Here is a 25,859-nt window from a genome sequence, read left to right on the forward strand (position 1 = left end):
ATGGTAAACTAATAAGCTGTTTAAAATACGACATAAATAGCGAGTGACGCTTATCACCTCTATAACAACACAATGGTACATCCCACTACTCAGAGATTTGGATTATTTAATAATTAATATATTGGTGTCTTACCTCTCAGTGCACTGAATGAGATATTTCCGCATGATGAATTTAAACTTAATGTGAATCATTAACTATACAGACGCCATCCTGTAGCAGCACTTGGTATCACCAGTAAAACTATAGTCAAACACTTTATTGTGGATATTATAAAAGATATTAAAGTCCCAAGAAAAGGTTTAATCAGTCAGGTTAACTACAAACACCTGTGTGGGTGTTCACAGGCTTTAATATAGTTATATATTAAAAAAATATTATCATATTTTTATTACCTATTGATCTATTTTATTTTGTTTTACAAGAAGCATAAAGGGAACTATAGACAGGTGAAACTTTCTGCCATGTGACTTGAAGAACATTTTTATTTATGACCTTATTAGTCAAATAGGAATTAAACCAGTCTAAGGTTGTACCAGAAACAACAACCCAGTTCTGTAATCTATCAAGTAAAATGGATTGATGGTATCAAAGGCCACAGTTAGATCAATAAGAATAAGGATGGAGCTTTAACTATTGTCAGCATGCATAAAGATGTCATTATACACTCTCAGTAATGTTGTCTCTGTGCTATATATAGGAACTGTTTGTTACTAACAGATTTAGAAAGTTAATATTTTATTAAAATACATTTTCAAGATATAAAACACCAAGATTTCAGACAGTTACATTTCTGTCAACAACACCCTCATTTAGTTAAAGCTTCCTTTACCACAGTAATAATATACATTCTTTATTTTTAATGCCCACAATTACATTTTTAAGCCATAATTCAGACCATTACAAAACATTTTATTCTGTTCAATTTAATATAATGTAGTCTCCAATAAGTTTAATCTTTATATAACTGAGCTGATATAAAAACATACAAAAAGAAGCAGCAGTGCATTTATATACATTTCATTTTAAAAAGAAAAAAAATAATAATTTGACAGAAAGAAGTAAAAACACAGGATGCAAATATATTACAGATGTTAGAAAGTGAAGTCACAAGACACAGAGAAGATCTTTCCACTGTTAAAGAACATTTAAACATAAAAACAAGTAAAGAACAGTAAAGAATAAAAAAGTAGGAAAACATTAATATAAAATCAGCTGTTTACATTAATCTTTGTTTATATTCTCTGTGTTGAACTGAAAGATGAATCTTAAACAGGTCTTTTAGTGTTGGTTCTTTCATAAATGTCTCCATATTTCATCCTATCTGTCTTCACTCTGTCTCTACAGTCTTGAAGGATTCTGTGTCACTAAACATTTTACTCAGCTGTTGTCGAACACTTCCTGTTGGAGACGGTGTTTTTGGGCTGCAGCTTCTCTTTTTTTTAACAGTAGATGTTCCCCGTTGCCTTAACTCGTTCTCTTGCTGCATTAAAGGTGTTTTGGACCTTCAGATAAAAATAAAACATTAATCAATTTTATTAGTCAGAAGCAACAAAACATAAATATAATAAAGTAAATAAATAAATTGTCTTACTCATCAGTGGATTCAGTGGCTTTTTGTGGTGTCTTGATCTCTTCAGGGTCTCTGTGTGACAGACTGAAGGTTGAATAAAAGTCAGTGCTGAACAAACATTGATCAATTATATATTTATGGGTTTTGTCTGAAAAGATCTCAGTCAGTCATTAACATATTAACTGTGAGACGCTGGTATTAAAACAACACAGATGTTGAGTTCAAATTAAAAAAATTACCTGTTTTGATGATTTCTTTTGAGCAGGAATGTGATGACTGCAACACAAACACAACCAAAGGCCACTACCACAGACAACACAATGATCCAGGTGAAATCTGTGAGAAAAAGTTAGTGATAAACACTCAACATTCATATAGAAACTACAGATCAAAATGTAATAATGACTTGCGAACACTTAGAGGTTAACTTACTGCGATCTCTGTCTTTAGATCCAGATTTATCATTAAATCCTAAAAAAGAAACAAAAGACATCAGAATCATAAAGTATTGATCAGTCTCTGAATGTGTATGTTTGGAAGTGTTTCTCACCATCAGCAGACGACTGTTTGACCTCAGGAATCATCATAAACACCTCTATCTGAGGACCAGAGAGCACTCGCGCTGCACATCCAACCTCTGGACTGTTGCCACGGTAACCAGACAGCACAGCTGTGGTGGTGACAGCGACTGTACCGTTGGTGTTGGTGAGACTGACAGAGCTGTAGTTTGAGAAGTGGAGGTCTTGTTGCAGGACTCTTAATGTTACTGTGGGAGCAGGTCGACCTGTGGCCGAGCAGGACACAACTGCCTCTTCAGAAGAGTTTGATTCTCTAACATGTAGGATGGGTTCATGCAGCTCTGCACAGGACACACAGGGACACACAGGGACACACAGGACACACAGGACACACAGGGACACACAGGGACACACAGGGACACACAGCACATTAATTACATCAGAATGATTATTAAATATAATACACATTTCCATTACTTTTTGTAGATCTGCTGCCTTGATACAGTTACTGATGTGAGTGGCAAGTAAAGTAGATAGCGTCCTCTGCTGTATGAATATTTAAAATGTTCTTACCATAGACCTGGAGACAGGTTATAGCAGTGAGAGCACCATCAGGGTAGGTGTTGAACAAACAACGATAGTATCCTTTATCTTGATCTGTCAGGTTCCTGATAACTATGGAGTTGTTCTGCAGTCCAGCATCTTTAAACTCCACTTTATCAATAAAGTCAGGATTCACTCTTGGACCAAAGTATCTGTTGAAGGTGGCAACATTTTCCTCTTTCTCAGGTGAAACTTTCTGCCATGTGACTTGAAGAACATCTTTAGACTGACTCAGCTGACAGTTTAAGCAGGCTTCATCTCCCATTGCTGCCAGCACAGTCTGCTGTGTCTGTACCAGAGCTGTTAGACCTGCAGGAGAAGATGGTTTCAGAGGTGAGTGTGAAGCATATTTATGGATAATCAAATTTAAATAATAATGATAATTGTAACATTTTCTGTTCGTTTTCTTCTGGATGCATTATTCTTCTGTAGCTCAAGTTGAAATATTAATCAGAATTTGCCAATTTTACCATCAACCAGCTCAAACGTGTAAAATAAAACATTGTAAATGTCTTTCCTGCACAGTTTAGATCTTTATATCTTTATCCTTATCTTTATTTATTTATATTTTAAAAATTTTGGCGTGCTTTTTATGCACCAAGACAAATTCCTTGTACTTGGCAATAAACCCGATTCTGATTCTGATGAAGCGCCAACAACGTGGTTAACTTAACTGCTGAATTACAGTAAACAAAGAACAATAAAGTCTCAGTTTAATTAAAATCATTTATTTTATATAAAATGACAGAAACACAAAGTATTAATCTTACCTTTCTGAAAAACTCCAAACGTACAAAATAAACATAAAACTGCAGGTTGTGTCATCTTTACTGAATCTACCGCCAACTCATTGAAACTGAAAGCTGTCACTGTACGTTAACTCCGTGCGCACTTCCAGGTAATCGCTGAGGGGGGAGGCGGGTGTCATAGAAACAACTATTTACCAACAATGTAGAAACACGAGCCTTTACAGTACAATGGCAACATTTAACATATATATAATAAAAGACTGTTATTCAATATGGTGAGCGAATTCGCTCGTTTGAAATGCGACACAAACAGCAAGTGACGCTTATCACCCCTCATACAACACAATGGTACATCCCAACTCAGAGATTTGGATTAGTTAATAATTAATATATTGCTGTCTGACCTCTCAGTGCACTGAATGAGATATTCCCGCGTAATAAAGTTAAACTTAAGTGGTGTAAATCTGTATGTGTGCAGGTTTAACAAAATAAAATTATAATAAATAAATAAAACGTAATAATACCTGACAGAGACATTATGATTTATTATATTAGGTCGATAGATATTCCTGGATTTAGTGACTGAAAGCTAATTATATTTTTATTGTCATTTACAGATCCAGAATGACAAAAACAACTCCAACCAACCTGCTTCCCTCCCTGATGTATCCACACTTCCACAGTAAATATGAATAAACAGCGACCTCCATGTATCTGAACTTCAACTTAATGTGAATCATTAACTATACAGACGCCATCCTGTGGCAGCACTTGGTATCACCAGTAAAACTATAGTCAAACACTTCATTGTGGATATTATAAAAGATACTAAAGTCCCAAGAAAAGGTTTAATCAGCCAGGTGAACTACAAACACCTGTGTGGGTGTTCATAGGCTTTAATATAGTTATATATTAAAACATATGATTATATTTTTATTACTTATTGATCTATTTTATTTTGTTTTACAAGAAGCATAAAGAGAACTATAAATTATTTTCATTATTCAACCCTGAGTTGAAAATGACAATGAAAAATAACTGAACATTAACTTACTGCGATCACTGTCTTTAGATCCAGATTCATAATCAAACACCATCTAGAACAGGGATCAACGTTGGCAGCAAAAACTCATCTCACTGGCAATGATGTTGGTTTATTCTGTTTCTCTCACTTGGACTCGGTCTTAACTCGTCCTGGTCTTGGACTCAGCAAAGGTTGTCTTGACTACAGCACTGCTATTATGCAAGTAGCTGAAAAAAGATATATAAAGTATATGAAGCATCAATGAACAACAGCATACAGTGTCGATATACCACTTTACATGTGGTCCAGAGTGCTATAATAATGCAGGCTATAAGTAGTAATAATAAAAATAAAAATATTAGTAGTTCGAGCTGCTTTTGTTCCTTGGTTTGACACATTTCAACACATTTTCTTGCTATTACCTGCTCAACATGATAAAAAACGTCTCATTCTTATTTCCACCATAGAAACACACTATATATATATATATATATATATATATATATATATGTATAAATACCTGTAGCCATCACAGTCAGTCCTGAACAGAAAATGACTTCAATGAATTTAAACTCCATATTACATTATTTATTTACAATGTTATTTACAGGTGTTCAGGAGCTATAAAGGCAATTTATAAGAACAATATACAAAAGAGTGAAGAGTGATGAAATGGAAAGATGCAACATAAAATAAATATGTAATAATGTGATCAGTGGATATTAAAATAAAAGTAAGTTGTAATTGTAAACAATATTTTCAATATAACACATTCATTGCATTACTGAGAATACTTTAAATTATAATAACAGGCAACATTTATATACATTTCATTTTAAAAAGCAAAAAATATGATGCAAATATATTACAGATCTTTACGCTGTCGAGAACATCACAACATTTAAAGATAAAAACAATCATCAGATTTTATAAAGAACAGTAAAGAATAAAAAAGTATGAAAACATTAATTTAAAATCAGCTGTTTACATTAATCTTTGTTTATATTCTCTGTGTTGAACTGAAAGATGAATCTTAAACAGGTTTTTTAGTTTCGGTTCTTTCATAAATGTCTCCATCTTTCATCATATCTCTCTTCTCTCTGTCTCTACAGTCTTGAAGGGTTCTGTGTCACTAAATATTTTATTATGGTAAAAACAGCTGTCGCCGACAACTTCCTGTTGAAGACGATGTTTCTGAGTTGTCGCTTTTTTTCTCACAAGACCCCTGTTGCCTTATCTCGTTCTCTTCCTGCATTAAAGGTGTTGTGGACCTTCAGATGAAAATAAAACATTAGTCAATTTCGTAAGTCAGAAGCAACAAAACAAATATAATGAATTAAATAAATAAATTGTCTTACTCATCAATGGATTCAGTGGCTTTTTGTGGTGTCTTGATCTCTTCAGGGTCTCTGTGTGACAGACTGAAGGTTGAATAAAACTCAGTGCTGAACAAACACTTATTAATTATTTATTTATGAGTTTTGTCTGAAAAGATCTCAATCAGTCATTAACATATTAACTGTGAGACGTTGGTATTAAAACAACACAGATGTTGAGCTCATATTTTAAAAAATTACCTGTTTTGATGATTTCTTATGCGCAGGAATGTGATGACTGCAACACAAACACAACCAAAGGCCACAACCACAGACAACACAATGATCCAGGTGAAATCTGTGAAAAGAAATTAGTGATAAACACTCAACATTCATAAAGAAACTACAGATCAAAATGTAATAATGACTTGCGAACACTTAGAGGTTAACTTACTGTGATCTCTGTCTTTAGATCCAGATTTATCATTAAATCCTAAAAAAAGAAACAAAAAACATCAGAATCATAAAGTATTGATCAGTCTCTGAATGTGTATGTTTGGAAGTGTTTCTCACCATCAGCAGACGACTGTTTGACCTCAGGAATCATCATAAACACCTCTATCTGAGGACCAGAGAGCACTCGCGCTGCACATCCAACCCGTCTGCTGTTGCCACGGTAACCAGACAGCACAGCTGTGGTGGTGACAGCTACTGTACCGTTGGTGTTGGTGACACTGACAGAGCTGTAGTTTGAGAAGTGGAGGTCTTGTTGCAGGACTCTTAATGTTACTGTGGGAGCAGGTCGACCTGTGGCCGAGCAGGACACAACTGCCTCTACAGGAGAGTTTGATTCTCTAACATGTAGGATGGGTTCATGCAGCTCTGCACAGGAAACACAGGACACACAGGGACACACAGGACACACAGGGACACACAGGGACACACAGGACACACAGCACATTCATTACATCAGTGGAGAATGAGGCAGATTGAGATACATCAATAGAGAATGATTATTAAGACACTTTGAACAATTAAGTCAAGTGAACAACAGAGATGTTCCTAACAACTAATTTCTATATGTACCAGTATATCTAGCGAGTAGTGAGAGTAACGTTTCATCAACTAGTCAACTAATAATGCACCTCCCTGGTAGATAAAGATATAACGATACACTCAACTTATGATTTGATTCTGGGTTCACAATATATATATTACATACACATTGTATTTAACTGCCTCAGGATACAGCTTTACATTACTACTCGTAAACAAATAAACATGTTTTTGATTAAGTTGGAGATAAATCATATGAAAACAGGTTAAAACTACTAGTAAGAATATTTAAAATGGTTCTTACCATAGAGTTTGATGCAGGTTATACCAGTGAGAGCACCTTCAGGGTAGGAATTAAACAAACAGTGATAGCAGCCTTCATCCTGCTCTGTCAGGTTCCTGATAACTATGGAGTTGTTCTGCAGTCCATCATCTTTAAACTCCACTTTATCAATAAAGTCAGGAATCACTCTTGGACCAAAGTGTTTGCTGGAAGTAGCAAGAGTCTTATCTCCCTCAGGTTTCCACCATGTGACTTGAACAACATCTTTATTTTGCATCAGCTGACAGTTTAAATGAGCCTCTTCTCCCACTGCTGCCATCACAGTCTGCTGTGTCTGTACCAGAGCTGTTAGACCTGCAGGAGAAGATGGTTTCAGAGGTAAGTGTGTGTGTGTGTTGTACAGGCTGCAGTCTCACCAGTGTGAAGCACAGTGGAAATATAACTTTAGACTCATAAATAATCTGATTTCAATAATAATAATAATTACTGTAACGCTTTCTCTTTGTTTTCTTCTAAATGCATTAATCTTTTGTAGCTCAAGTATCAAAAATAAGGTTAATTTGTAGAATAAACATATCTAGGTTGTTTTTATTCTACCTCAGTATCCTGATGTGAAAGCTAACAGACATTGTGTTCTTCACTGACCAATAACAAACAAACTCAGTATTAAAATATAATATAAAGTATGAATTTGACCATCAACCAGTGCAAAAGTGTAAAAGTAATCCCAAAAAACGTGGCGTAATTGCCGAATTACAGTAAACAAAGAACAATAAACTCTCAGTTTAATTAAAATAATTTACTTATATAAATGACAGAAACACAAAGTATAAATCTTACCTTTCTGAAAAACTCCAAACGCACAAAATAAACATAAAACTGCAGGTTGTGTCATCTTTACTGAATCTACCGCCATCTCATTCAAAGTAATGTTGTTATTGTACGTCACCTGCTACTGTACGCACTGACTTCTGGGTACGTTCATCGCCGAGGGGTGTCATAGAAATAACTATTTACCACCAATGGACAAACACGAGCCTTTACAGTCTACAGAGAACATTATACATTTATATAAAATATACTATTATTCAATAATAAATAAAAAATGAACTAATTACCTGTTTAAAATACGACACAGATAGCGAGTGACGCTTATCACCCCTCATAACAACGCAATGGTACATCCCGACCAATCAGAGAGAAGCATCTGGATATTTGAATTAAATTAATAATCAATATATTGCTGTCTGACCTCTCACTGCACTGAATGAGACATTTCCAGATAATAAAGTTAAATTTAAGTGGTCTAAATCTTTTTGTTTGCAGGTTTAACAAAATAAAATTATAATAAATAAATAAAACGTTATAATACCTGACAGGTGACAGATATAGATATTCCTGGATTAAGCAACTGGAAATGAGTTACATTTTAATTGACATTTTGTGGCAGCACTTGGTATCACCAGTAAAACTATGGTCAAATACTTTGTTGCGGATATAACAAAGGATACTAAAGTAAGTAAAACTTTGAATATATGGAACAAAATGCACAAATAAAAATCAGTTTTTGTTTGAACTTAAGAGTCCTTTCTAGTAAATACAGATTTTGTCCTGTGTTTGATTTAATTACTGATGATTTTAATTCACAGTAAATAATTACAGATTCATTCTTTTTAGAAATATTTATATTTTTCAGTTACTGGACAGATATAAATATATGGTCTTTGACCTATTTATTAAATTAATTTAGTAACGTCTTACCTTTAGAGGTCCTCTGTCTTTCCTCCCATCTCTCTCCCATTTTAAAGAAATTATATCACATTTAGGATCATAATGGAGGAAAAGACAACAGAATTTCTGTTGAATACTTTATTTATTATTATAGATAAATCCTTCATTCACACCTATAAATATATAAAACCTTTGAATACAATCTCAAGAATGTTTGTGAAAGAAAACAACAAAAACACATATTTAATGTCTTTAAATTATTAGAGGATAGCCCTTAAATATGATTTTATCTTTCTTTTATCTTTTATTCTTTGAGCTTTAATGCCGGACACACTGCATGCTGGGTTTTCTTGTTTAGGTCACAGACCCCAAACTCCTCCAGGGGATTCCCGTCCTGAACATGTCGACATGCCAATACTGAGTCGCACTCATAGCGCTGGTTACTAAGTTTTATACTTCCTTGTGCTTCTCCTTGTCGACTGACCACATCCAGCTAAACTTTTCACACATTGATGATATGTTATGAACCTTGAATGTGACTTTTTGTGGTAGTCTGTTGCCGTGGTGATGCAGTAAATACCAGTGTTTCTTTTTTTTTACGCTTTTTTCCCACAAATAGAAAACACGTTTCCTCCAACACACCGGCTGTGGCTCAGGAGGGTTGAGCAGAAATCTGACGGTTTGATCTCCGGCTCCTCCGGCTTTTTCCACAGGTATCAGTTGTCTGATCGGATACTTTGCTGAAGATGTTTGTTACCTTTGAGGTAAAAAAGAAAGAAAGAAAGAAAGACAGTCAGATTCCACTCATATTATTACATTATAATCATATATATTTTTATCCGTTAATCTGAACATGTGAATAGACCCAAAGCAGAGAAACAAACTGCACTAATGACTTCAGATTTAAATTTAAATTCTCATTTTAACTTCACTTAAAAATAATTTTTGTCGTCTTACAAATATTATCAAAGTCAGACCTTTTATAACTCAGAGATGCTGAAATATTCACTCATGCTTTCAGTATTAATTGTTTACTACTGTAGTTCACTTTTTACTGGATTACAAGAAGTCTGTAATAAAACTACAGCTAGTTCAGAAATATAATTAATTTTAAAGTTCTTTGACCCACTTCACAAAGTTTTAAATGACCTTAATACACCAGAGATCTGGTTTCATTTTATTCTCCAGCCAGACCCCCTGAGGCCCTCCACTGCTTTTCTTTTTAATATTCCTGATGTGTCCCATAAACGTTCAGGAGAGACTGCCGTCTGTTTTTATGGCCCTAAACTGTGGAACTTCCTCTGGATGTAAGGATGGAAATCTCTCTCAGTACTGAGACCTGGAAATTAAACACCTTTCTTTCTAATCTGGTTTTTAATTTGGAGTATTGTTATTGTTTATTTTCTATTGACTTTTATCTATTGATGTACATTTGATTGTTTTTATTGTATTAAATATTAGCTCTGCAATTTATGTGTTCAATTTTGCTTTGTAACTCACTTTGGGCTGCATGTTTGTCTGAAAGGTGCTGTATCAATAAACTAGATTTGAGTTGAGGTGGAGACTCACCTGCTTTCACTGTAGAGTATTATGGAGACATAGATGATGACAGAAGCATATAAACAGGCCACTACCATGGGCCATGCAATGGCCAAGGTGTAATCTGTGAGAAAAGAGGAACATTTATCATTTGAACTAACACTTATAAAGCAAACAAATGAGAATTGATTGAATTACGTAGGGCTGTAACAAGTGCTGAGAACAAAGAGAGTGAATAAGAAACACAAAAAGTAATTCTCTGATTGTTCTACACAGCGATGTGAAGCTCAGTGTGATCGGCTCTGGCCATCAACATCTCGACTCCCCACCTGTCACTCAAAGCAGCCACAACCTTTATTATGCATAACTATAAGCCTTAAAGCCTGTGAACACCCACACAGGTGTTTTCAGTTATTCTGGCTCAGGTTGAAGTTGGGCTGGAGCTTTGATGGACATTTATTACGTCACAATTCTCAGTTTCCAATAAGAACGATAAGTGTAATTCGTCCCACTCTAAGAGGTGCAACAAAGCCAAAAGAAGACTCAGTAAGATGTCAGTCAATGACAGTATACACGCCCACTCAGTCCCAAGAAGAGGACTAATCAATAATTAACTGCAAACACCTGTGTGGGTGTTCACCGGCTTTAATATAGTTTGAATGGATGAATTATATAAAAATTAATCCCCGTACAGTTTAGTTCTAAAGCACAAATAAACATGGCCGCACTTCCACAAAAGGAGGCGGAAACTTCAAACTATTCATTACAACCCTCGAATTATGAGACAATTAATGCAAATTAGTCATTCATTATTATTACCTATTGATCTTTTATTTTGTTCTTCAAGAAGCATAAAGGGAACTATACATCATTTTCATTATTAAACTGAGTTGTAAATGACAATGAAAAATAACTGAACATTAACTTACTGCGATCTCTGTCTTTAGATCCAGAGTCATCATCAAAACCTGAAAAATAAAAAACAAAAAACATCAGAATCATAAAGTATTGATCAGTCTCTGAATGTGTATGTTTGGAAGTGTTTCTCACCATCAGCAGACGACTGTTTGACCTCAGGAATCATCATAAACACCTCTATCTGAGGACCAGAGAGCACTCGCGCTGCACATACAATCTCTGTGCTGTTGCCACGGTAACCAGACAGCACAGCTGTGGTGGTGACAGCGACTGTACCGTTGGTGTTGGTGACATTGACAGAGCTGTAGTTTGAGAAGTGGAAGTCTTGTTGCAGGACTCTTAATGTTACTGTGGGAGCAGGTCGACCTGTGGCCGAGCAGGACACAACTGCCTCTTCAGGAGAGTTTGATTCTCTAACATGTAGGATGGGTTCATGCAGCTCTGCACAGGACACACAGGACACACAGGACACACAGGGACACACAGCACATTAATGAAGGTGTTACAAAGACATCAGCTTCTAACAGGATACTTGTAGTATTGTATTATGGAAATGTATTTAACAATGAATAAATGTTCTTACCATAGAGTTTGATGCAGGTTGCACCTGTGAGACGACCTTCAGGGTAGGTGTTAAACAAACATTGATAGCAGCCTTCATCCTGCTCTGCCAGGTTCCTGATAACTATGGAGTTGTTCTGCAGTCCAGCATCTTTAGTAAACCCCACTTTATCAATAAAGCCAAAATTCACTCTTGGACCAAAGTGTTCGGAGTAGGTAGCAACATTTTCCTCTTTCTCAGGTGAACCTTTCTGCCATGTGACTTGAACAACATCTTTATTTTGCATCAGCTGACAGTTTAAATGAGCCTCTTCTCCCATTGCTGCCATCACAGTCTGCTGTGTCTGTACCAGAGCTGTTAGACCTGCAGGAGATGAAGCAACAGAGAAGTTTCTTCAGCTGAGGGTGCGTGTACACTTTCATACTGGAAGTACAACTCCCTTTCTATCAGAACCAGCATGAACTTTTTTCAGCACTTTCAGCTACAGTAGCTCGTCTGTGTATATACAGTGTACCAGTACAGAACAGAACAGCAGGTACGAGGAAACAATTTGTGAAAGTAAAGATAATTCATACTGTAGGTATTTATTTTTAATAACATATGTTTATTCTATTGTTACAATATGACACACTGCATTAAAGGGGAGCACTCATACTGAATGCATTTGTTAGTTTTTTTATACTGTATATATTCTGCCTATTATGGGAACCATTGACACATGTTGTTGTTTTGCTCTATTTCCTGTCTGGTTTCTGCACCAAAGCTTCTGTTTAAGGTTGAAATAGTCTGAAGACAAGTGTTGTTTGCAGTTAGGATATCACCTGTATGTTGTTTTATATCTCACTTTTCATATTGTGACTCAATAAAAGGAGTTGAGATATGTGCGCAGTTCTCCTTTCCCACTGTTATCTGCACAATCGGTAATATTACTTTATACCTAACAGGACCTACAGTACGGAAAAGTCAGCTGGTGTGACTTTTGGAGGACCCTTATTGCCGAACCAGGTAATAAAGATTCTGACTACTTCTAGTGTAAAACAACATTAACGTAGTACACTAGAGTTTTAAATAACAGGCGATCTCCCCCTGCGTGAGACTGGTTGCGATTGCGGCTCATCGTTTTCCTCCACAAAAACTTTGTAGACTCTCTACTGATTAAAGTTTTAACATTATCCAATTTATTTCTGTTCCTATTGCAAAATGAGATTCGACAGTTGTCTAATTTGGATGAAAGGGTGTGCGGTCATGTGTATAATATAAATTGTAATTGGCGAGATAAAAGTGTAGACGCGACATAATCGATGGTAAAAAGAGTAAGGCGATCACCACTGACTGTTTCCTTACTGACTGTATGACAGTATAAACTATTACCAAATATACTTGACATCAGATTCATAAGGATACGTAAAACGACAGCAAGAACATTTTCTGATTTATTTACAGACATCGACACAGGTAACTATTTTCAAACTCCAGGCAACTCCGTTAATCTTATTTAACATCAGCACTGGAGTGTTTACAACGTTAAATATTTCATTCTTGTTGGTTAAAATGATAAAAAGAAGTAAATTCAGCCAGTATTTCTAGTGTACAATTGTGCACCAATGCTCGGGAATATCACCAGTTCAATTGTCACACCGGCTGCGCTTTAAGGAAGCGAAAGTACATAAAATATGTATAATTACATAATATTTATGGTATTTTCTTACCTTTCTGAAATAGTCCCATCAGAAAGAGTAAATATATAAAGTGTTTCATCTCTGCTCTATGTGTATCTGTCCGCTTAACCTTCAGGTTTCTAAGTACGACGCAGTTATTTTTTTTTTCTAGCTGGGACTGGTTTGTAGGAGGCGGAGTCTGACTGTCATATGATCCAAAACAACTCATATGAAATGTAAATAAAAACATTTAAGAACAGTTTTTACGAAGTTTAAATCAAATCAATAAGCAGCAGGTGAAGAATACCTGCGACTGGTCATCCTGCAGCGTGAGGCTCAACGTAGTCCACAAATCCTCATCACATCTTCAGCGAAGGAAAACATCTGCTTGTCCAGATCAATACACTCCATGAGCTTTGTTTAAGGTCTGGAGAAGAGACTGTTTGTACGACGGCTCTTCAGAGGTTTAAAATACGTTTCAGACCCTTTAAAAAGACTTTAACAGACCTCCACAGTCCACAGAGGATGAACTCTTGGACCAAAGTGTTTGTTGTAGGAGGCAAGAGTCTTCTCTCCCTCAGGTTTCCACAATGTGACTTGAACAACATCTTTATTTTGCATCAGCTGACAGTTTAAATGAGCCTCTTCTCCCACTGTACACTGTTAGACCTGCAGGATAGAAGAGGGTTTCAGAGACATTTGCATTTATTTTTTTGTCAAATATAATAAAAACTAAAAAGTGTGAATTTGAAGGATGAACAACATGCAAACATTAAATCTGTGGAAACTGCTCTCAGTTTTTATGCTGCACACACTTTAAACATTTTACAACACAGTTTAAAAACACGATTAAACTCCTGCACACATTAATGTAACTGTGTTTAAACTCATTTTATCTACTTTTAATTGATGTAACGTCCTCAGCGACTCCTCGACAGACAAATAATAATGAATTCATGAATTAATACATTAATAACAATAATAATAAAACCCTGTCTAATAAAAATACATCACATATGTTTGTATAAAACATAAAATGTGGTAAAACAAAGGTTAATAAACTCACCTTTCCAGAAGAGTCCAAACGCACTGATGACAGAAACTACACATTCAGCCATCTTTGTTCATTGTTTACCGCCAAGTCAGGTTTCTTCTTCTCTCTCTTTATTGAGTGCAGCAGCCGGCGTTAAGTAGCTTTAGCGCCACCTGCAGTTTGGACCCGGGAGTACAAGAAAACAAGGAGAGAGCCCAGTTTCTTTCAAATCATTTCATATTACCTGGGTGTATACGTGTTTGTTTACATTAATAACTGTATATATTGGTTTATTTTTTTTAATTTTATTTAATTAGTCTATGGTTTAATGATCTCTTTCTGTGTTTTTAGCATTAGGAAACTACAAACCTTTATTTTGTTATTCAATCTTGTGTTTGATTTCTTTCAGATTCACACACGTTTTTTGGACTCAGTTCTTCCACCTAAAGCTTTCTGATTTCCTGGCAGTAAACAATATCTCCACTGATTCCTCTTTTTGAGTCTTCATTCATTTGTATTTGTTAGTTTATTTAGCAGGGACAGTGCACACTGATAAAACGTTGCTGTAAATGTGCCAAGAGACATTTTTTAACTTCATAATTCAGAAGAATGTTTGTTTATTGAAGTGTTTTATTACATCTGGTATTCCTGCTCCTGTTAACTGTCCTCACTGTAATGTTATTATTCCTTCTGCTTCAGATTTTCTGTCCTTGATCTCACCGTGTTTCAGAGCCTGTTTTTCTCATGCATCTAAAATTGTATTGCTAAAATATTCCAACATTACATGAACTAACAGCATCAGTCAACACTCATCATGTCTGAACAACAATAAAGTAATGATGCATTTGCCTCTGACACCTTTTCCTTAACCTTCCAGCTGTGAAATGTACGACTGCATTGACATTAACACAGAACAACCTGACGAGTGGGAACAGGAGGTTTTTAAAAGGCAGCTCAACAGTCTCAAAGTTTGATCTTATTCCTGCTGAAGCATAATCAATACATCCGTAGTCTAACACTGACAGTCCACAACAAAGTCTTATTATTATTTGCAATATGAATGTTTGTATTTATTTCTAATAAGTAAATAAATCACCACAGTGATATCTGACTCTATAACCCTCGAATATATTATAAGGGTTTAAATATAAGTTGCAAAATTACATTTCATAATTATTATGATGAACAAAAAGAAAAAGAAAAACAATATTTTATTAAAATACATGTAGAAAATACATATACATATATACGTTAAATGCATTTACACTCAACATGCAGCTCAGAATACCTTTTCAACATATAAAACACCAAGATTTCAAATACTAAGTTAAAATACTTCTTAGAAAGTAAAGTAATAACACTGAGAGGTCTTTCCAGCATCAAAGTTAAAAACATCACAACATTTAAACATAAAAACAATCATTAGAGGTTATAAAGAACACAGTAAAGTGTTATCCCTTCTATCTCTGCCCCCCTTTCCTGTCTGTCTTCAGCTGTCACTATCATAAAGGCAATACAAGCCCCCAAAAAATAATACTTAAAAAAAATAAAAAGTAAACCTCATTATAAAATCTGCTGTTTACATTAATATTTGTTTATATTCTCTGTGTTGAACTGAAAGATGAATCTTAAACAGGTCTTTTAGTGTTGGTTCTTTCATAAATGTCTCCATATTTCACCATATATGTCTTCACTTTGTCTCTACAGTCTTGGAGGATTCTGTGTCACTAAATGTTTCATTATGGTCAAACAGCGATTGTAGACAACTTCCTGTTGGAGACAATGATTCTGAGTTGTTACTTTTGTTCCTAGAAGACGTTCTCCGTTGCCTTATCTTGTTCTCTTGCTGCATTGAAGGTGTTTTGGTCCTTCAGATGAAAATAAAACATTAGTCAATTTTATTAGTCAGAAGCAAAACAAAGAAAATTAATATGTGAAAGTTTTAAAATGAATAAATTGTCTTACTCAAGAATGAGTTCCGCTGGTTTTTGTGTTGTATTGATCTCTTCAGGGTCTCTGTGTGACAGACTGAAGGTTGAATAAAAGTCAGTGCTGAACAAACATTTATCAATTATGTATTTATGGGTTTTGTCTGAAAAGATCTTTAACAGTCATTAACATATTAACTGTGATGGTGAGTTCAAAGTAAATTTTTAACTTTTACCTGTTCTGATGTTTTCTTTTGAGCAGGAGTTTGATGACTGCAACACAAACACAAACACAAACACAAACACAAACAAAGGCCACTACCACAGACAACACAATGATCCAGGTGGAATCTGTGAGAAAAGAGTAAAATTAGTGACAAACACTCAACAATCATAAAGAAACTACAGATCAAAAGGTAATAATGATTTGTGAACACTTAGAGGTTAACTTACAGAGATCTCTGTCTTTAGATCCAGATTTATCATTAAACCCTAAAAAAAGAAACAAAAAACATCAGAATCATAAAGTATTGATCAGTCTCTGAATGTGTATGTTTGGAAGTGTTTCTCACCATCAGCAGGCGACTGTTTGACCTCAGGAATCATCATAAACACCTCTATCTGAGGACCAGAGAGCACTCGCGCTGCACATCCAACCTCTGTGATGTTGCCACGGAAACCAGACAGCACAGCTGTGGTGGTGACAGCGACTGTACCGTTGGTGTTGGTGAGACTGACAGAGCTGTAGTTTGAGAAGTGGAGGTCTTGTTGCAGGACTCTTAATGTTACTGTGGGAGCAGGTCGACCTGTGGCCGAGCAGGACACAACTGCCTCTTCAGGAGAGTTTGATTCTCTAACATGTAGGATGGGTTCATGCAGCTCTGCACAGGACACACAGGGACACACAGGGACACACAGCACATTCATTACATCAGTGGAGAATGAGACAGATTGAGATACATCAATAGAGAATGATTATTAAGACACTTTGAACAATTAAGTCAAGTGAACAACAGAGATGTTCCTAACAACTAATTTTTATATGTACCAGTATATCTAGCGAGTAGTGAGAGTAACATCTGATCAACTAGTCGACTAATAATGCACCTCCCTGGTAGATAAAGATATAACGATACACTCAACTTATGATTTGATTCTGGGTTCACAATATATATATATATATATATATATATATATATATATATATATATATATATAAAAGCTTTGGACCCCTTTCCTAGAGTATTATGAGCACTTACAAATACCATTAAATGAGATACCAATATTAGAGTGAGGCGCTTTTTTGTTTTGTTTTCGTTGCTGTTATTTATTTATTTATTTATGTATTCTGAGGTTTGATTTGTTTTATTGTTGTTACTTTCATTATCATTGAATGATTCTGTATTTGCTATTGCAATCCTTCTGGCATCCTGAATTGAACAAACCCAATAGACACTCATTCAGGAACACTAAGTGGACAGTGGGGACGGTTGGGAGGGGGATGAACTGGGTATAGTTTCACAATTATAATCACTTGATTGATGCAGCTACCATTTTTTTTCTTTTTTGTGAATATATTTACTTTCAACATATGCTGCAAATTAATGTACAAAACTAATGGAAAATCAATAAAAATTGTTGAATGAGAAATGTTCTTACCATAGAGTTTGATGCAGGTTACACCAATGAAAGCACCTTCAGGGTACGAATTAAACAAACAGTGATAGCAGCCTTCATCCTGCTCTGTCAGGTTCCTGATAACTATGGAGTTGTTCTGCAGTCCAGCATCTTTAAACTCCACTTTATCAATAAAGTCAGGATTCACTCTTGGACCAAAGTGTTTGCTGGAAGTGGCAAGAGTCTTATCTCCCTCAGGTTTCCACCATGTGACTTGAACAACATCTTTCTTTTGCATCAGCTGACAGTTTAAATGAGCCTCTTCTCCCACTGCTGCCATCACAGTCTGCTGTGTCTGTACCAGAGCTGTTAGACCTGCAGGAAATAAAGCAACAGAGATGTTTCTTCAGCTGAGGGTGCATATACACTTTCATACTGGAAGTCCAACTCAGTGAAGTCTGATGTACAGTTTAGTTTTTTATTGATATAATAGTATATTATTACATATTACATAGTGTATATATTTTTATTTACAGTCTCATATTTTCTACTATATTTTATAATATTCTTATTTTGTGATTCTTTGTTGTACTCTTTGCATTACATTTCCCTGTGCTGCTGTGTCCGATTTGAATTTCTGCCACAGGAACATCTGATCTGATCTTATGTCTTCTGTCCTTTGGAGGGACACCGCATGTTGTTGTTTTGCTCTATTTCCTGTCTGGTTTCTGCACCAAAGCTTCTGTTCAAAGTCTTAATAGTCGGAAGACAGGTGTTGTTTGCAGTTAGGATATCACCTGTATGTTGTCGTATATCTGACTTTTGATATTGTGACTCAATAAAGGAGTTGAGATATGTGCGCAGTTCTCCTCTCCCACTGTTATCTGCACAATCGGTAATATTACCTTATACCTAATGGGACCTACAGTACTGGGACCCCGTTAGTTCAAAATGTTCATTTATCTACATTGTAAACTGTAAAGTGGTAAGAAAATGCGAGAGTACTCTGCGGGACGTATTTAAAGCGAAACTAAAGACGGAAAAGTCAGCTGGCTGTTCTTTAAGGAAGCGAAATTACATAAGATATGTATAATTACATAATATTTATCGTATTTTCTTACCTTTCTCAAAGAATCCCTTCAGAAAGAATAAATATATAAAGTGTTTCATCTGTGCTCTATGTGGATCTGTCCTCAAGGGTTTGAAGTATGGCACAGATATTTTCATTTTCCTGGAGAACTGGTTTGAGGAGGCAGAGTCCGGATGTCCCGGTTCCAAAACAACTCATATGAAATGTAAATAAAAAACATTAAGAACAGTTTTTGCAAGTTTAAACATGTGGAACTAAAACTTGAAGGGCTGCGGTGGAGTTTTGTTTTATTCACTGTTATATGTATATGTATATAAGTATATATATATAAGTATATATATATATATATACATATACATATATATATATAAGTATAAATGACACAGATATGATGAATGTGTCACTGAGCTGATTCTGACATTTACCCATAAGGAGACTTTTAGTGCTGCACATTGTTGATCAAATGGCTCATATAGTGTAAAATATCTCAACTCTTTTGATTCATTACAGCAGAAAAAACATTTTATTAAAAATAGCAGAAATTTGGAGTGAAGTTTAGATGTTAATTAAAACTGTGTACATGAATGTTTATGATCTGCTGGAGTCATTATTAATGAGCTGGGACTGTTTTTATGCTGTATTAACCGATTAATCTTTCAGTATCAGTTCTTTCACAAAAGACAACAACCAGGACAAATTTGACCTATTTCACAAGTTGTAAATAAAGTCAATAAATGTAATTTCTGACCACAAAGATCGTGTGAAAGTAAGTGGATTCTCCATCTGTACAGTGATTAAAGTTAACTGAACAGACACAATGTGCTCTCTTTTCCACACTGTTGAATAAATGAGCTTAAATCAACAGCTGCTTTACAGACTGTTGATTAAAACACAAGAATATATTAACTGAATTCATTAATTCACAGACAGGAAGACAGCAGGTGAAGAATACCTGCGACTGGTCATCCTGCAGTGTGAGGCTCAACGTAGTCCACAAATCCTCATCACATCTTCAGCGAAGGAAAACATCTGCTTGTCCAGATCAATACACTCCATGAGCTTTGTTTAAGGTCTGGAGAAGAGACTGTTTGTACGACGGCTCTTCAGAGGTTTAAAATACGTTTCAGACCCTCTAAAAAGACTTTAACAGACCTCCACAGTCCACAGAGGATGAACTCTTGGACCAAAGTGTTTGTTGTAGGAGGCAAGAGTCTTCTCTCCCTCAGGTTTCCACCATGTGACTTGAACAACATCTTTATTTTGCATCAGCTGACAGTTTAAATGAGCCTCTTCTCCCACTGTACACTGTTAGACCTGCAGGATAGAAGATGGTTTCAGAGACATTTGCATTTATTTTTGTCAAATATAATATGATATATATATATATATATATATATATATATATATATATACATATATAGTGTGAATTTGAAGGATAAATCTGTTTTTCCTTCCTCAGTATCCTGATGTGAAAGCTAAAAGTTTAGAGGAGCTGTTAAACTTCAACAGAAGACAAACTCAGTGATGTTAATATCTTTAATGGGAACTGGCTGTCACTGGTCCCACAGTCATTATTTGATTTAAGTGAATGGTTAATGCTCCAGGTCCAGAATTTAATTGCTAAAATATTCCAACATTACATGAACTAACAACATCAGTCAACACTCATCATGTCTGAACAACAATAAAGTAATGATGCATTTGCCTCTGACACCTTTTCCTTAACCTTCCAGCTGTGAAATGTACAACTGCATTGACATTAACACAGAACAACCTGACGAGTGGGAACAGGAGGTTTTTTAAAGGCAGCTCAACAGTCTGAAAGTTTGATCTTATTCCTGCTGAAGCATAATCAATACATCCGTAGTCTAACACTGACAGTCCACAACAAAGTCAGCTCCCAGTGCCGGACATGCTTCCTGAGCTACAGGTAATGTGAAACTGGAGTTCTCTGATTCAAACTACGACTGAACTGAATTGAGTTCCTGCCACAAAACAGCCTAAACTCTTCTTCTGTCAATCTGATTATCATTATTTGCAATATGAATGTTTGTATTTATTTCTAATAAGTTAATAAATCACCACAGTGATATCTGACTCTACAATCCTCGAATATATTATAAGTAGCAAAATTACATTTTATAATTATTATGACGAACAAAAAGAAAAAGAAAAACAATATTTTATTAAAATACATGTAGAAAATAAATATACACATATACATTAAATGCATTTACACTCAACATGCAGCTCAGAATACCATTTCATGATATAAAATAACAAGTTTTTCTATATTCAGTTACTTTTCTGTAAACAAAACAGTTATTTAGTTAAATCTTCCTCTACCAATGTGTCACTAAATATTTTATTATGGTCAAACAGCTTTTGCTGATAACTTCCTGTTGAAGACGATGTCACTCTTCTTCTCACAAGACATCCGTTGCCTTAACTCGTTCTCTTGCTGCGTTAAAGGTGTTTTGGACCTTCAGATAAAAATAAAACGTTAGTCAATTTTATTAGCCAGAAGCAAAACAAATAAAATTAATATGTATAAGTTTTTAAATGAATAAATTGTCTTACTCAAGAATGAGTTCAGTTGTTTTTTGTGGTGTCTTGATCTCTTCAGGGTCTCTGTGTGAGATTTTTCAATTATTTTTTCATTATTCATTTATTTATTTATAAGTTTTGTCTGAAAAGATCTCAAGCAGTCATTAACATATTAACTGTGATGTTGAGTTCAAAGTTAATTTTTAACTTTTACCTGTTCTGATTTTTTCTTTCGAGCAGGAGTTTGATGACTGCAACATAAACACAAACACAAACACAAACAAAGGCCACCACAGATACGATGATCCAGGTGAAATCTGTGAGAAAAGAGGAAATTTAGTGATAAACACTCAACAATCAAAAAGAGACTACAGATCAAAAGGTAATAATTGAAAACACTTCGAGGTTAACTTACTGCGATCTCTGTCTTTAGATCCAGAGTCATCATCAAAACCTGTAAAAAGAAACAAAAAACATCAGAATCATAAAGTATTGATCAGTCTCTGAATGTGTATGTTTGGAAGTGTTTCTCACCATCAGCAGACGACTGTTTGACCTCAGGAATCATCATAAACACCTCTATCTGAGGACCAGAGAGCACTCGCGCTGCACATCCAACCCGTCTGCTGTTGCCACGGTAACCAGACAGCACAGCTGTGGTGGTGACAGCGACTGTACCGTTGGTGTTGGTGACACTGACAGAGCTGTAGTTTGAGAAGTGGAGGTCTTGTTGCAGGACTCTTAATGTTACTGTGGGAGCAGGTCGACCTGTGGCCGAGCAGGACACAACTGCCTCTTCAGAAGAGTTTGATTCTCTAACATGTAGGATGGGTTCATGCAGCTCTGCACAGGACACACAGGGACACACAGGGACACACAGGACACACAGGGACACACAGGACACACAGCACATTCATTACATCAGTGGAGAATGAGGCAGATTGAGATACATCAATAGAGAATGATCATTAAGATAAATTATGTATTTAAATATCAAATTTCTCATCACATTATTGAATACTTTTTTTTTCCTGAGGTATAGTAAAAATTGTGTAAAATAAGACATTTTTCCTTTTCTTTGTAGAACTGAAACAAATGTCTTTGTGTCCTGATACAGCTACTGAAGTGAGTGACAAGTAAAGTAGATAGCGCTCTCTGCTGTATACTTTTTGTCCAGTATGTTAGTTTTAGAAGAGATTAATATTGGAAATGTCTCTAATAATGAATAAATGTTCTTACCATAGAGTTTGATGCAGGTTGTAGCAGTGAGAGCACCATCAGGGTAGGAATAAAACAAACAGTGATAGCAGCCTTCATCCTGCTCTGTCAGGTTCCTGATAACTATGGAGTTGTTCTGCAGTCCAGCATCTTTAAACTCCACTTTATCAATAAAGTCAGGATTCACTCTTGGACCAAAGTGTTTGCTGGAAGTAGCAAGAGTATTATCTCCCTCAGGTTTCCACCATGTGACTTGAACAACATCTTTATTTTGCATCAGCTGACAGTTTAAATGAGCCTCTTCTCCCACTGCTGCCATCACAGTCTGCTGTGTCTGTACCAGAGCTGTTAGACCTGCAGGAGATAAAGCAACCGATCTTTTAGACGGTTAATCTAAAGCAACTACAGAAACAGATACAGCTGTCACACAGCTGTGCTTTCAGTTTAACAAAAACAAACAGACCTGTATAAAATGATTGTATCATCTCTTTCTTACCTTTATGGAAGAATCCCAGCACACAGAGCAGAAGCAGAGCTGCATGGTCTATCATCTTTGCCTTTCACTGAATTTCCCACCAAAATGAGTGAAAGTGAAAGTCACTGTGAAAGAGTGCGAAACCCGTATGTGACAGCTTACATTACACATCTGCAGCTGACACTGAGGCACAGCTGGGAGTAAATACCATCCAAATATGAACAATATTGACCATTATTGTTGTTGTCGGTATCATTAGTAGCAGTAAGACTTAAGAGCAGTGGCAGCAGTAACAGTGATAATAACAAAATTCACAAATGACAGAAGATGGAGATTAATGTTCGACTTACAAATGTACCTGAGGATTTATTAGTGATAATGTAAATCAGCAGCGATATGAAATACAGCTCACCTCACTGTCAAAGGTTGTTATTGACCCTAACCTTAAGAAAATCCTTAATTTATCATCATTCTTAAATAAAGAAATAATGAACAAACACTGTGAAAACTATACAAACAATAACCAAATACTATGAAAACAATAATATTAACAATGAGGGCTTTGTGTACTATTAAAAAAGAAAAGTCAAAAGATTGGAGTAAACAGCTCAAGAGTCACAAATAAAATGTCTCAACACGTTTTAAAAGTAACTGGAAGATTTGAAGATGTGGGTTTTCTGTCTATGTAGTCTTAATCACTACATTTCAGATTGTGTTTCTCTAACTCATTCATGAATCCAGAACAGATATTTACCAGCGTGTGTAAAGTGTGAAATGTGTACCAAATTTCCCAATCAGGCATGACTAGGGCAGCCTCTAATGCTTGTGGGGCTGCTACACACATTGTTTGTTATCTGCCAGTAAATCCAGAGAAGTTAATGGTTTGGAGCTCATGTATGTTGCATTTGAAGCTCAGATTGTGTCCTATTAGTGCAGATAATGTGTGCATCAGGTTGTAGGCAGTGTTCATTCTGACTGCACTAACTAAACTAGCTGGACCACATGTTCAGCTGAGCCATGCAGCATCTCCACAGGGTTGGAGGCCTTTGTTTGGTTTATGGGTTAAAGCAGTGGTTCCCAACCAGAGATCACAGGGGGTGCGCACAACTTTGTCTGCTGTAAAATCCCAATAACACATCCAATTAGATAATCAAAACTCTGTATAATCCAAATTAAAACCTATTTTTGGTCCACATTTAAATTCATTAAGCTATTTATTACCTATTTAGTGTGTGTATGCGGGTAGGGGAACTACTAAGGACCTCAAAATGATACTTTAATAAAGTAACTGAGTAAATGTATTAGACTGTACTCAGTTGTATTGATGTAATCCGAACTTCTTACCCAGAATATAAATATTCTGATATTTGTTTTTATGTAAATACACTCAGATGTTCATCGACATCTTTAAATATGCTCTTTGTGATATCTTCCAGATTAAACTACTCAACAGTATATAAAGTAATTAAAGCAGTTTCACCTCCAGCAGCTACAACATGAAAATACAGCTTCCATAGTAATACATCAGAGTTGATAAATGCTTTAATATGATAAATAATAATGTAACAATGACAGGGAGATGCACTGTGTGTTATCATGGATATTTTATATTATTGTACAATTATTCATCTTGTTTAGAAACAATCTACATATAAAAATATAAGACTACATCATATAACATCACCTTTAAATAGCCTCTTTGTGATATAAATCTTCGCTTACGGCCATACCACCCTGAACACGCCCGATCTCGTCCGATCTCGGAAGCTAAGCAGGGTCGGGCCTGGTTAGTACTTGGATGGGAGACCGCCTGGGAATACCAGGTGCTGTAAGCTTTTACACTTCTCTGTACAGACAGCAGGGGGCGCTGCTGCTACTGCTGCTGCTACACTGGAGGAGACAACTGGGAGCTGACATAACTCTTGTGACTCCTTACTGTGACCACGATACTCAAATTAACATTTCTACCAGAATGCCTCTTTATTTTTAGAAACCAGATGATAACATGTTCAACAGATGATCCAAAAACAATATAAGTTTTTAAAATTATTAAAAGTTCAACGAAGCAGACAGTAAATCATAGTTCAGAATAACTGCGAGTTCTTACGAAACATAAAGCCTCTTTATAGGTGATATAACAATATGAAGTCATATTTCTACACACAGTTCACAAGACGAATCATTTAATGACACAGTAAATGCAAACATAAAAGAAAATAAATGTAACAATGTGTTGAATTCACTTTATTTGTGGTTTGATTTTTGGCATTTTCAATCATCATATATGTCGCAGGTTTTATACAATAAAGCTGTTTACAGGAAACGGTTAAATAAAAGTATAAAGAGCTCATTTAAAACAGTGAAATTATCATTTGTGTATTTGTAGATTTATTCTGTTATTTATGGGCTGAACATTTTTTTTT

At 35.5% G+C, this 25,859-nt stretch overlaps 2 protein-coding genes, 1 long non-coding RNA gene and 1 other non-coding gene across 33 annotated transcripts in view; 2 read left to right on the forward strand and 2 right to left on the reverse strand.

The window, feature by feature from the left end:
* LOC127378388 (poliovirus receptor-like) overlaps positions 1-20,391 on the reverse strand; it is a 38,581-nt gene extending 18,190 nt beyond the window's left edge. For 7 of the 29 annotated variants that reach the window (XM_051427177.1, XM_051427176.1, XM_051427178.1 and 4 more), the window contains exon 1: positions 13,580-13,829. In XM_051427177.1, coding sequence (XP_051283137.1) covers positions 13,580-13,778 — 199 coding nt within the window. In that variant the 5' untranslated portion in view covers positions 13,779-13,829. The other 22 variants (XM_051427170.1, XM_051427167.1, XM_051427169.1 and 19 more) reach the window with 18 other exon arrangements.
* The window catches only part of LOC127378423 (uncharacterized), a 57,038-nt gene that overhangs the window by 8,605 nt on the left and 22,574 nt on the right, over positions 1-25,859 (forward strand). For both annotated transcript variants that reach the window (XR_007888041.1, XR_007888040.1), the window contains exon 2: positions 18,240-18,364. This is a non-coding gene — a long non-coding RNA (uncharacterized LOC127378423). The remainder of the gene's footprint in view (positions 1-18,239; positions 18,365-25,859) is intronic.
* LOC127378387 (uncharacterized) overlaps positions 15,756-25,859 on the reverse strand; it is an 86,273-nt gene continuing 76,169 nt past the window's right edge. The window contains exons 9-10 of the mRNA XM_051427164.1: positions 16,527-16,589; positions 15,756-16,429 (exon numbers count right to left, since the gene is read on the reverse strand). Of these exons, the coding sequence (XP_051283124.1) occupies positions 16,252-16,429; positions 16,527-16,589 (241 nt within the window). The 3' untranslated portion in view covers positions 15,756-16,251. The remainder of the gene's footprint in view (positions 16,430-16,526; positions 16,590-25,859) is intronic.
* LOC127378991 (5S ribosomal RNA) lies at positions 25,153-25,271 on the forward strand. The gene has a single exon (XR_007888247.1). It is a non-coding gene; the product is annotated as a 5S ribosomal RNA (ribosomal RNA).

This window comes from Dicentrarchus labrax, unplaced genomic scaffold (genome assembly GCF_905237075.1).
Source record: "Dicentrarchus labrax unplaced genomic scaffold, dlabrax2021, whole genome shotgun sequence".
Classification (NCBI taxonomy): Eukaryota; Metazoa; Chordata; class Actinopteri; family Moronidae; genus Dicentrarchus; species Dicentrarchus labrax.